The sequence below is a fragment of the Cyanistes caeruleus genome, chromosome 1 (assembly GCF_971803275.1).
Source record: "Cyanistes caeruleus chromosome 1, bCyaCae1.hap1.1, whole genome shotgun sequence".
Lineage (NCBI taxonomy): Eukaryota > Metazoa > Chordata > Aves > Passeriformes > Paridae > Cyanistes > Cyanistes caeruleus.
Genome location: NC_141701.1, coordinates 152802729 through 152815253, shown reverse-complemented (window position 1 = coordinate 152815253; position 12525 = coordinate 152802729). Strand labels below are relative to the sequence as shown.

The following is a 12525-nucleotide window of genomic DNA, read 5'->3' as shown; positions in this document are numbered from 1 at the left end:
TTGTTGAAAAGGAACTAATCAAATTTTAAGACTTCAAGCAGTGGTTAGTCTGTGTTACTGCTTCATAAAAGTGTTCCCACATTCAATTACCTTTTCCACTAGGAAATTGCATTACATTCTGTGTAACGTGAGGTCCCAGCATCTGCACCTCTCACATTCCGTCAGCTGCGCTGAGCAGCCGCAGGACCCAGACCTCCCTGATGCTGACACATCAGTCCTGTGCTTCTTGGTCTTTGTTGTGGTCAGATGAGAAAATGTCCACATCATAAACCAAATCAGCTTTGGGATCAGAGGTCAGCTTTGGGACCTCCTCTATAACTCTTTCTTAGCATTTTATTTACAGGATAGGACATACTACTCCAGCACGTGCTTTCTTAGTCTTACGTGTGGGGGTGCAAGATCATCCCCTCCTTCACTATCCCTCTATTCACACAAAGAATGAGCCTCTCCTTTGACCAAGCACTGGGCTGAGAACTGCAAACCAATTTGGGAAGGGCAACAATGGGTCTGAAGAGACAACATACACACAGAGCTAAGAACGAAGTGCAACTACAGGCAACGCTTCTTGCTACCCAAGGGACACCAGTCTGACAGACTCTAATGATGCTCAAGGTGCCTCAGCCACTGCAGAGGTGAAGCCTGTCTTAGATTTGGTGCATTTCAGATGCAGACAACTACAACAGCAAAAGAGGAGCCACAGAGCTGCACATCATCAAAGCAATGACTCCAAGAAAAAGAACTTGAGCTGTTCTGCTATGGGACACCTGGGCTGCTGGACTGCAGGCAGAGATGAGATTTGGAGAAAGATGCCAGGACAGCTGCAGCACCTTCAGGTACAGGCTAATATTTCCTGGTTTGTTTTGCAGCAACTGTTAGCTTCAAACACTTGTACTGAACCCTGCTCCCCTCTGAATTACATCTTTACTTCGAGTAAGTTATTGAGTGCTGTGGGACAGGATGACCAAGAGTAAAGTCAAATCTCACTTTTTCCAGTGGTTAACCACAGATGCAGGCTTTGCAGAACATGGCTGCCAGGCTCATCTCTGCCTGGACAAATTTGGTGTCTTTTCCCAGCAAAATGCTTCCCCATGCCTTGCAGCCTTCCTGTCAAGTTTTGGGTCCCTCTTCAGCAACCACAGACACCAGAATTTCTCAACACAAATCTATCGGTACTCTGAGCATTGGGAAAGCAACGCTTCAACCTTCAGCTTCAGCTGAAGAACACAAGCTTTTCCAAAGGACTCTTGTCTTCATGCAGGTGCCCAGCAGAGGTCTTTTAAACTATGGAAGTTTGGCCAATTTACAAGTCAATGGAAATAGGTCCTTGCGGTGGAAAGTGTCTGAGAGCACACCTCAACCATATGGTGCGCTTTCAGGTCTGCTACTAGAGTTAACAATTTTAATTACCAGTGACTGTCTGTGCACACACAGGCATGATGGTGGTTCTGCACAGCATGTGGGAAATGGAGGGAAAGGCATATCAGAGAAGCTGGCTGCTTTTTCCTCAGCCCAAGCTACTTGGACAAGGAGTGCTCTGAGCCCCAAGTCACCACTGAGCCCCGCATGAGAAGTACTGCAAGCCCCAGGCACTCAGAGAGCTCCGCAGGATGCTTGGCTGCCTGGCACTCTGAACACTGAGCCAGCAGAGCTGCCCCTCGCAGACCCTTCCTACCTTCTGCTGCCGTGCTGGGGCCATCAAGCCGAGTTGTCCCCGTGCTCTTTTTCCTGCGATGCTTTTTCCTGTTGGCATGTGGTGACGGAGGCGGTTCCAGCTTTGGGCTGGCGGCACTGGAAATGTTTGGGCTGGAGCTGAGTGAGTCGGCAGTACCGTTAGCTGGGGACAAAAATCAAGCAAGTCATGTACAGTGGGACAGTGACAGTCTCCTCTTTCCAGAGACACTGAAGAGTTCTGGAGCCAGCTCCAGTACTTGGCTGGCTCGACCCAAGCAACTCCACGAGACAGGGCAGGACCTGCCCAGCTCTGTGGCACAGGGCCACTCCCACACCCACTGCAGCTCAGGGCTGGCAGCTCCTCGGGCAGCCAGGCTGGATCCGCTCCCCATCGGGACCCACGCAGAGCGATCACACAGGGACAGCGCCGGCACCCGCGCAGCCGGACACGCGCAGCAGCACCTCTGGAGCAGCCAGAGATATCCCACCCCCAAATGCACGTTCCCAGGGAAGCAGTTCCCTCGCAGGGCAGCGTCCTCACAGGGCTGGACAAGCGCTTTGGGGAGGGACAGGCCCAGAAGGTGATCCTGGCCTCCCAGGGGCAGATCCAGCCCCCAGGATCTGCAGAGCCTCTGCAGAAGCACTGCCCTCCCAGCACTGCTCTGCCAGACGAGGTGACTGGGGTTGCCACACTCAGGAACCCGAGCATGATGGGCTCAATAGGCTTCCGATACGGAGCTGAAGAAGCTGCATCCCCAGCAGCAACGCACCAAATTTATCCTCAATCATACTGTTCCTTACAATTAATAGCAGAATTAGAAACAATCAGGGAGCTGCCTAATTACTGTCAATTAGAGTGCGCTAATCAAGCTCCGATCACACACACACACGCTGCCGCTGCACTCACCATTAAATGTCAAATTTCATTAGAGACCAGCAACAAAATCAAAAGCCTGACATTCAATTTCAGCAGCACACACAGCGCAGGCTTCCAATCAGCATAAAAATGCAGACTCCGGGGAAGGCAACGAGGCGCAGGAGCCCTCGCTGCACTGTTAACCCTCTCCTAAATCCACTCCTGCCTCTCCAGTGTCCACCCACCCCCAGGGCATAGATGGCAGCTCCATGCCCAGGACCTCTGCCCCAGGCAGCTTGCCATCCTCTCTGCCACAGTCCAGTGTCTCCATCAAGTCCTGACTTCCCATTTCCATGTTCTGTGGCACCTGGAGTTAAAAAAGGAATCACCGCATTGCACAAGGGCAGCAGCTCCAGCAGTGGGATGGCAGGGACCTGCCAAGCCTTTCTCCCACCCAGCCCATCCATCCTCTGCTCCCTTGGTTCACCCTGGTTTGGTCAGACTGGATTTTGGGGCTTAATCTCAACAAACACCAACAGGGGGTGGAGGCACAGAGGGACACAGGCCAGGACCTGCCCCAGGCAAGGACTGAGGTGCAGCTGGTGTCCCCCTCACACAGCTGAAAGAGGTTGCAGCATTGGAGCTCTCCCAGCTCTGGTTTCTCCTGCACTGGCACACACCAGTAGGGTGTTTCTGCTGCTATCTATCCATGGGGAAATAGCTCACCCTTGACAATTAAGAGAGATAAATCTAATAAAATCAGACTCCAGTTTTCTACATATAAATTACTGATCCTGCTACAGGACTGTGCTTAGAGCAGGTGTGAAGCACCTTCAGCTCCCAGCCATATGTCACAGGGGACCTGAACTTTCTCATCAGTAGTTACATGTGGTGCCTCCATCCTCCCTCTGCTGCCCACCTGCTCACCAGGATGCTCCTTGGGCCAAATCCCACACCTCTGGCACCCTGCCCTGCTCCAGGCTCAGTGAGAGGGGCCACACATTTCTGCATTCCTCCTGCCGTGAGCCTGGCAGCTCCTTTCACCCATGTCCCTGCTCTTACTGCCCAGCAGCCAACGCCAGAGCTGGGGACTTGCAGGGCCCCTGTAGGATGGGGGCAGGATGGGGTGGGGGCACCATATGCAACACACTCCCTCTGCTAGAACAGGCATTGCTCACTCTCCTTCCCCAGTAGGACATCTGAACCCTCTGACCCACCCAAGGACTTCCAGAGCCCCATCTCTCCAAGGGAACCTTTCACAGGCACACCTGGGACCTCCAAACCAGTAAACCTTAGTGGAGGACCCCGGGACCCCACAGGTGGACTGCAGAGCTCCTGCATAAGGGACAGATATAGAATGTGCTGGAACATGTTTACATGACTGTACGGCCCCATCCCATTGCTCTTCCATGTACTCTCCAGGGCACAGCCAGAGCAGACATCCTGTCCCCAGGAGCTGGGATGGCAGCTTACAGCCTTGCTACATGCCCAAAATCAGCTCTGAGCACAGGAAAATTCCTCACCTGCCCTGCCATGCAGAACTGGAAACACAGCAGAGCCTGGACACTGGCAGAGCTGGGGCTCAGGGGTGGTGCAGGACAGCCTCACTCAGCTCAGCTCCTTGATGGAGGGGTGGTTGTGCTGCTCAGTTCAGCACGTGCTGCCATGTGGAAAGCGCTGCCCACCCAACAAAGGCCTCCTCCTTCATGACACTGAGAATCCACTTCTGTCAGCTGTGGCTGTGGGGGACACAGAGCAGGGATGCAGTGCTGGGAACTGCCTGGAACGCAGGGCTTGGGGTCCAGCACAGTGTGGTGGGACCTGAGAGTAGGTGAACAGCCACCATGCAGGACCACAGTGAGCACTGAGATGACGTCTCACCTCTCCACGTCACTGGCAGGAGCAGCAGCATAGAATCACAGAATGGTTTGGGTTGGAAGGGACCAAAGTCACCAAGTGCCACCCCCTGCCATGGGCAGGGACCCCTTCCACTGTCCCAGGCTGCTCCAAGCCCTGTCCAGCCTGGTCTTGAACACTTCCAGGGATGGGACCACCACAGCTTCTCTGGGAATCCTGTTGATTTTCACCATCCTTTCCTTATAAAACATCTCTTCCTTATATCTAGTCTAAACCCACCCACTTTTAGTTTAAGAACATTATTCCTTTTCTGCTACAACAGATCGTGCAGATCAGCTCTCGTTTGAGTCTTCAGTTACTGTGCACAGAGGAGGGAGATTGGTCCAGGTGCTGTGAGCATGGACAGCTCCTCCATGGACAGGAACAGGACAGGAAGCAGAAGGATGGGGGCAGATGGACAAGGGGCAGAAGGACAGGGAGCAGAGGGGTGGGGGCATGGGCTGGCTTGCTCTCCTGTGCCACCCAGGGAAGAGCAGGGCACAGCACCAGCACACCAGCGCCCGGCTCCACAGAGGAGCTGCTGGGAGGAAGGATGAGACCTGCCATGACAGCTCCTGGGGCAGGAGGGAACTGGGACAAGGAGCCGCTCTCCAGAGGGCTCACGTCCCAAAACCGATCTGTGCCAAGGCATGTGCCAAGGCAGTGCTGCACGAGGGCATCAGACACGCTGCTGTGCAGACGGGGCTCGGAGATCCTGCTGCCTGCGCTCAAGGCTCCTGGGGGCCAGGCCAGGTGGGACCCTGTCCTGGCCCGGAGACAGGCAGACACTCTCATGTCCTGTCCCCCCAGCACTGTGCTCCCCCCAGCACTGTGCTCCCCTGTAACTCTGCTCCCCTCAGCACTGTGCTCCCCTCAGCACTCTGCTCCCCCCAGCACTGTGCTCCCCTGTAACTCTGCTCCCCTCAGCACTCTGCTCCCCCCAGCACTGTGCTCCCCCTGTAACTGCTCCCCTCAGCACTCTGCTCCCCCTGTAATTCTGCTCCCCTGTAACTCTGCTCCCCCTGTAACTCTGCTCCCCCCAGCACTCTGCTCCCCCCAGCACTCTGCTCCCCCTGTAACTCTGCTCCCCTGTAACTCTGCTCCCCCTGTAACTCTGCTCCCCCCAGCACTGTGCTCCCCCCAGCACTCTGCTCCTCCCAGCACTGTGCTCCCCTGTAACTCTGCTCCCCTGTAACTCTGCTCCCCCCAGCACTCTGCTCCCCCCAGCACTGTGCTCCCCCAGCACTGTGCTCCCCCTGTAACTCTGCTCCCCCTGTAACTCTGCTCCCCCCAGCACTCTGCTCCCCCTGTAACTCTGCTCCCCCCAGCACTCTGCTCCCCCCAGCACTGTGCTCCCCTGTAACTCTGCTCCCCCCAGCACTCTGCTCCCCCCAGCACTGTGCTCCCCTGTAACTCTGCTCCCCCTGTAACTCTGCTCCCCCCAGCACTCTGCTCCCCCAGCACTGTGCTCCCCTGTAACTCTGCTCCCCCCAGCACTGTGCTCCCCTGTAACTCTGCTCCCCCTGTAACTCTGCCCCCCTGTAACTCTGCTCCCCCCAGCACTCTGCTCCCCCCAGCACTGTGCTCCCCCCAGCACTCTGCTCCCCCCAGCACTGTGCTCCCCCCAGCACTCTGCCCCCCTGTAACTCTGCTCCCCCCAGCACTGTGCTCCCCCAGCACTCTGCCCCCCTGTAACTCTGCTCCCCCCAGCACTCTGCTCCCCCTGTAACTCTGCTCCCCCCAGCACTCTGCTCCCCTGTAACTCTGCTCCCCTCAGCACTCTGCTCCCCCAGCACTGTGCCCCCCTGTAACTCTGCTCCCCTGTAACTCTGCTCCCCCCAGCACTGTGCCCCCCTGTAACTGCTCCCCCTGTAACTCTGCTCCCCCCAGCACTCTGCTCCCCTGTAACTCTGCTCCCCCTGTAACTCTGCTCCCTCAGCACTGTGCTCCCCTGTAACTCTGCTCCCCCTGTAACTCTGCTCCCCCAGCACTGTGCCCCCCTGTAACTCTGCTCCCCTCAGCACTGTGCTCCCCCCAGCACTGTGCTCCCCCAGCACTGTGCTCCCCCAGCACTGTGCTCCCCCTGTAACTCTGCTCCCCTGTAACTCTGCTCCCCCAGCACTCTGCTCCCCTGTAACTCTGCTCCCCCCAGCACTCTGCTCCCCTGTAACTCTGCTCCCCCAGCACTCTGCTCCCCCCAGCACTGTGCTCCCCTGTAACTCTGCTCCCCCCAGCACTGTGCTCCCCCAGCACTGTGCTCCCCTGTAACTCTGCTCCCCTGTAACTCTGCTCCCCCAGCACTGTGCTCCCCCAGCACTGTGCTCCCCTGTAACTCTGCTCCCCCGGCGTGGCTGCCCTGCTGCCCCCGTGCCCAAGACGAGGGGGCTGCCGGCACATCCCCGCTCAGCGCTGCGCCCTTCCGCTCCCCTCGCCCGCGCTGCCCCATCAGCAGTAACAGTCTGATTAATTCGCTTCCAGCAGGGAGCTGATGGGGCCAATGATGGAGCCGCTGCATCAGGCGCGCTGAAATTGATAGTTTTTCACAGTTACAAATGAGGAGCCTCCTCAGCTGCAAATGGCGCCCGCACAGTCGGACTCCGGTAATGATCATAAAGAGGCTCCTTTAAACTGCGAAAGCCCCTGGGAGCGGGCGGGGGGGCGGCTGCCGCGCTAATGAGAACTACAAGGGGCGAGCAGGCATGGAAATGGCTCCTCCACTCTTGATGTGCATTTAACTGCTTTTTTAGTGCGGCGGCAGAGCCAGGAACGAAGGAGTGATGAATGCAGCACAAAAGCATTTATTTTCCAATTCGGCAAAGTGGCTACGTTGGGAAATGTATGAATTATTTTAATTCACTCAACTGTCCTGAAACATCACTGAGAGTGAGTGAGCGTGGGGGGAGGGGGCGGGCCGTGCTCAGTGTGTGCTCCAGAGACAGGAATCACTTCTATTCCTTCAACTGCCCCCAAATCTGGGGGACGGGGGTGCCAACAAGGTGCAGTGCTGGGGGAAAGCAGTGGTACCCCAGTACGGAGAGCTCAGAGCGAGGTCAGAGCAGAGGGCCTGGAGGCATCCTGCTGCAGAGCAGTGCCCCTTGGCTGGAGCTGCCCCATGCCTTGCAGGACAGCTTCTTCCCTGGCTGGGACACTGCCAGCTGACCCTCACTAAGGGGGACAGCCACAGGGAGGCCCAGAGGCTGTGTCTGACACTCATGAGCAAACTCTGGGCTCACAGCCACGGGCAAGAGCTCAGAACTGCCCCACCGCCGAAATGAGTTCCCGTGCCCGGTGCAGCTGAGGGGAGAAGGGCCAGAAGTGCTACTCACCGGGGTTGGGGCAGCTGCCAGGGATGGCCACAGCCTCGTTCCACTGGTCTGCACTGGAGACAGAGTAGGAGCGCTGGTGCATCCCGTCTGGCTTGGAGCTGAAGCCCACAAGGTTGATGCCACTGATGGAGCGCTCAGAGTGCAGGGAGGTGCTGCTGGTCGAGTGGGGAGCACCTGCAAGAGAGACGAATGAAGCGCTGCCTGGAAGCACTGTGGGAGAAGGCAAAGCTGTCCTGCACCTGATGTCACACTTCTTGGGTGGCTCCACGTGAGGACAGGCTCTCTCTGGCTCTCCTCATCCAAAGGGTGCTCGTGTATCACCCCAAAGGTGCTGACAGAAGAGCCCAGCACGCCCCACTTGCCAGAGGGACCTGCTGCTCAGAGGGCTGCAGAGTAGCACCCCAGGATGCACAGCTGGGGATTCCGGCACACAGCTTCCCCACAGCTGGAGTTCAGTCATGATTTTCACTACAGCCTCTGGCACTTGGGCAAACCCAAACCCATCCCACAACCAGCACACCCACTTTCATCTCTCATCTTCACTTTATTGTGTGTCCCTGGCAGGAACTCCAGCCATGCTGGGGGCACTGGGAGAGAGCCTGAAATCACATGGACAGTGTCATGAAGAAACAAGCAGGGGAACAGATGTCTGTAAGGTGGGGATGGCAGGTGGAAGGTCCTTTTCCCACTAGCTCAAAACTACTGCAGCTGAGCCCAAGACCCCCAAGAGAGGAGTTCTTTTGGGACTAGAGGCTGTCAGAGAGGACAAGATCATGCAGTGATGCAAAATGGGTCAAGTGTTTCAGGATTATAGGAATACCCAAAATGTCCAGAATAGCAAACAATGACAGGGAGCACACACCCTCCCGTTCAGTCTGCAGGCAAACTGCCACAGAGGAGGACACTGGCCCGAGGGATCCCACTGCACCTGCCCACCACCAGCCCTGCCCCATGCTCCCCTCAGGCCATTCTGCTCCAGCCACTGCAGAGCAAGTACTCTGGGAGCTCAGGGGTGAGAGAAGGTGGGTCCCTACTCCAAAGCTACATCTCCTCCTTCCCTGCCCGGAGGCACAGACACTGAGCTGGGACTCCCACTGCAGCCCACCTGGCCATGGCCCAGGGCAGGGCCACAGAACAGCTCCAGATGCTGCACATCCACAGCTCCAGCCCTGCAGTCATGATGAAGCTGGGCTGCGAGGAACCGAACACTGCTCCGATGGGACTGGTACCAGTGGGAGCCTTCCATGGAAGCAAACGAACACCTGTAGAAGCAGGTCCTCAGTGGGAGCTGCTACACCCAGCACAGCTCACCTGTCTTCCTGTGTGAAACCAGATTCACTTGGCTCTCATGGACCCCAGGATGGCTGAGGTGGAAAGGAGCTCTGGCTTCATCCTGTACAGCCCAGTTCAAGCAGGGCCCCGCAGAGCCAGTGGCCCTGGACTGTTTCTGATGAGTTTAGAGCATCTCTGAGGAAGGGGATGGCATAGCCTCCCTGGGCAACCTATCCCTGCACTGTGCCACCCTCTACAAAGAGCAGAGCCCCACAAAATCCCATAAGAAGCTGCAGAGATTGTACATAAATACATGTTTCTGTCCCTGCTGTTTCCATGAAAACCCAAGGGATGCTATTCAGATGTGCCTAAGCGCAGCCAGGGCTAACGAGTGCCTGACAGGACAGCTCAAGAGGCCAAATACCCCCCCACTAAAGGCAAGTGCTGAAAGTAGGGGTGATGTGGCCACCAGCCCTGCACCAGGAATGCCTGCCACCCACCATCCCCACCACCACTACTGTCATTAGCAGCAGCAGCAGCACTCCTTCATCACCAGCATGGCAGGCACCTCCCACGCTCCTCTTCCCCGTCCTCATCCTGGACCAAAATGCCCTTTCCCTGCAGAATTGTGCAGGGATCCCCTGCGAGCCTCGCCTGCAGATCCTGCCTGCCAGCAGTGCCAATGGAGAGCTTGCTGGGACATGGAGTCCTGCACCCCAAGCTGCCAGGACCTTTCTTGCAGAGCCACATCGCCTGCCTCCAGCCTGGCTGCTGCATGTTCCCCCTCCTCCCCTTGCTCAGCGCCACAGAAACACGTGTAAAACCATGACACTGACTTTGCCTCTAATTAGCCCTTAATTTACAAGACACACTCGGAAGGGTAATTAGCTGGCGCTCTGCTCCTGACTGCTGCATCCATCTCCTCTCTGCCTCCTCGTGGGAGGGAGCCTGCTGCTGCTGAAGCAGGGACAACGCTGCTCTCCTGGGACCGGGATGAGCTTGGTCCTGGGAATAGTGCTGCTGGGCTGGGCTGGGCCAGAACGGGATGGGATAATGGGATAATGGGATGGGATGGGATAATGGGATGGGATGGGATGGGATGGGATGGGATGGGATGGGATGGGATGGGATGGGATGGGATATGATGGGATGCTCAGAGCTCAAACAGTGTCTGCCAGCACAAGCCCCAAGCACCCCCAGTCCTGGTTATGGCCACAGGCACGGAGCAGAGGAAGGTGAAGAAGCGAGAGCAGCAACAGAGGGCCTGGGAGAAGGTCCTCCTGCAGAGGGAGAAGTCCAGCAGGGCCCTAGGGAATGCAGATCTGACCCCTGCACCCCCACCCAGCCAGGCCAGGAGCCCCAGCCCAGCAGGACATGCCCTTTCATCACACTTCTGAGAAGCAGCACAGCCTGCCACAAATGCCAATGTCTCATTCTGAAACAAGGAACAGCTTCCATCAGCCTCTGCAGCCCCTCCAAGCTCCCTGCACCTCACTCCAGCTGCCTGGAGTCACCCAGCTGTGGCGGAACTCCCTCACAGCCCAGCCACTTGCTCACTCACAGACCTCACACCGTGCAACTCCAGCTTCTCTGAGGGAGCTGCTGGATGGTCCCTCCAAGACCAGAACTCTCAGGAATCGTTTCCCTTTGGAAGTGACACCCTGGCAGCTGCTGGATATGTTCCCTGTAAATCAGGTAAGTGACAGGTGACATGTAAATACTACCTGCCCCTGAGGCAACACCTGCAGGAACTGAACTCCCAAACTGCTGACAGTTCCCCAAGTCCCCCTCCCAACCCCCCCAAAAGAAACCCACAAGGCTCCATGATGCCTTTTCAGTACAGCCCCACTGATGATGTGGCACTGGTTGGAAAATTACCTAAAACCAGAATGGCCTTTTCCCAGGCATGATATCTGGCAGCCCAGATGCTTTGGTGAAACACCTGGATTAGAGCAAACTGGGAATTTTTCATTAAGGTGTGGCTGCCCAGGGAACAGGATAAAGAGGAGTTGGCCAAAAGTACACCACCAGTGGGGAAGGAGATAATTTGCAGTCACTTGAGAATCTTTTTAGGATCTCTTTAATATTTTCAAGAAAAAATTGGCAAAACCAAACACAGAGGCTGGTGAAATTTCCTGGTGACATGCTGGATGCTGCTGTCAGGCCCTTATAGTGTAGAGGAAACTAACTTTGGCACAGGGAATGGGCTATGCTGAATTTTAAAGAGGCACGAGCTTGAGAGCACTTTTGGGATCCCCCTGGCCCCATGACCAAGTACAGGACAGGTGTTTCCTCTGGAGTGCCAGGCCCTGCTCCCTCACAGGCAGAGCGATGCTGCTGCTGCACCACGGTGCAGAGGGACTGTCAGCTGCAGAGGGACTGTCAGTGTGGCTCAAGATGGTGATGGAGGTGCTCCAGGATGGGTGAGGACACCCTGGCATGGAGCAAACCCTGTTTTCTCTGGTACTGCAGAGGCCAACAGCACAGAGCAGAATAATGTTATTGACTGTCTGCCAAACAGTGTCCCAAGGAGTCATCTGTCACTCTGCCCCTCAACCACTTGTTGCCAACACATCATCATTTATTCCAAATAAAAAACAGGATTACTGTGAGTCACTTTAGCCTACTGGCTCCCCAGAGCCTGGCTGGAGCCTGCAGCTGAACATGGCTCAAAGCCTCCCCAAAAGCTATGGCTACTCAGGACCCTGAGCTGGACTGGAACACAACTCCAGCCAGTGGGAAACCTCCACTCCCAGAAACCAACGGGTTCTTGAAGGGAGGTGAGAGCCAAGGAGCCTGGTAGAGTTGCCTGCCTGTGAAAACACTGCTGGGGAGGATATAAGTCACCCCCAATGTCCCTGGGCCAGCAGCTGCTGTGGCTGGAACACGGTCATTCTGTGGCTGCTGTTCCCTGAGCCGCCTGTGCCCCACAGCCAGTCCAGAGTCAGGAGTCTCTGTCAGGCTGGGCTTCCAAACAAAGCACTGCATGCTCTTACCTGGATACTGTTGGCTCCTCGCTCCTGAACAACTTCCATGAGTCCAAAACACATGGGCTGGCTCCTACCAACCGGGAGCCCCAAGATGCAGACGTGTCACTTGAAAGACACCAACCTCTGCGTTCTTCTCGGGAGCCCACCACGCTGAGCACCCATACACATCCCAGACACGGTGGGGCACATTCCAGGGTGACAGACAGGTGCTCTTCCCAGCTCTGCCAACTGTGAATGTCTGTGTGGAATCACTGATCCCAGCTGGGCCACTGAGGTTTCCCAGCCCAGCTCCATAGCAGGGCCATCAGGATCTGCCAGCTTGCACACAGCAGGAGCCATTGCCTTGCACTGGGCCTCACAGATGCTCTGACACAGGGAATCTCCCTCCTCTCTTAGTGCTGCCTTGCAGAGCATGGTTTTGGACATCTGCACGTGCTAAGTAACTAAGTGACACCTCAGCTCCTACCAAAGCTGACTCACGGTGGGTAAAAACTGTCAGGACAAAACGCTGCAT

At 56.4% G+C, this 12525-nt stretch overlaps 1 protein-coding gene across 2 annotated transcripts in view; it reads right to left on the bottom strand.

Annotated features, from left to right (window-relative positions):
• AGAP3 (ArfGAP with GTPase domain, ankyrin repeat and PH domain 3) overlaps nucleotides 1-12525 on the bottom strand; it is a 111870-nt gene that overhangs the window by 12966 nt on the left and 86379 nt on the right. For both annotated transcript variants that reach the window (XM_086852556.1, XM_086852487.1), the window contains exons 12-13: nucleotides 7750-7923; nucleotides 1673-1834 (exon numbers count right to left, since the gene is read on the bottom strand). In XM_086852556.1, coding sequence (XP_086708682.1) covers nucleotides 1673-1834; nucleotides 7750-7923 — 336 coding nt within the window. The remainder of the gene's footprint in view (nucleotides 1-1672; nucleotides 1835-7749; nucleotides 7924-12525) is intronic.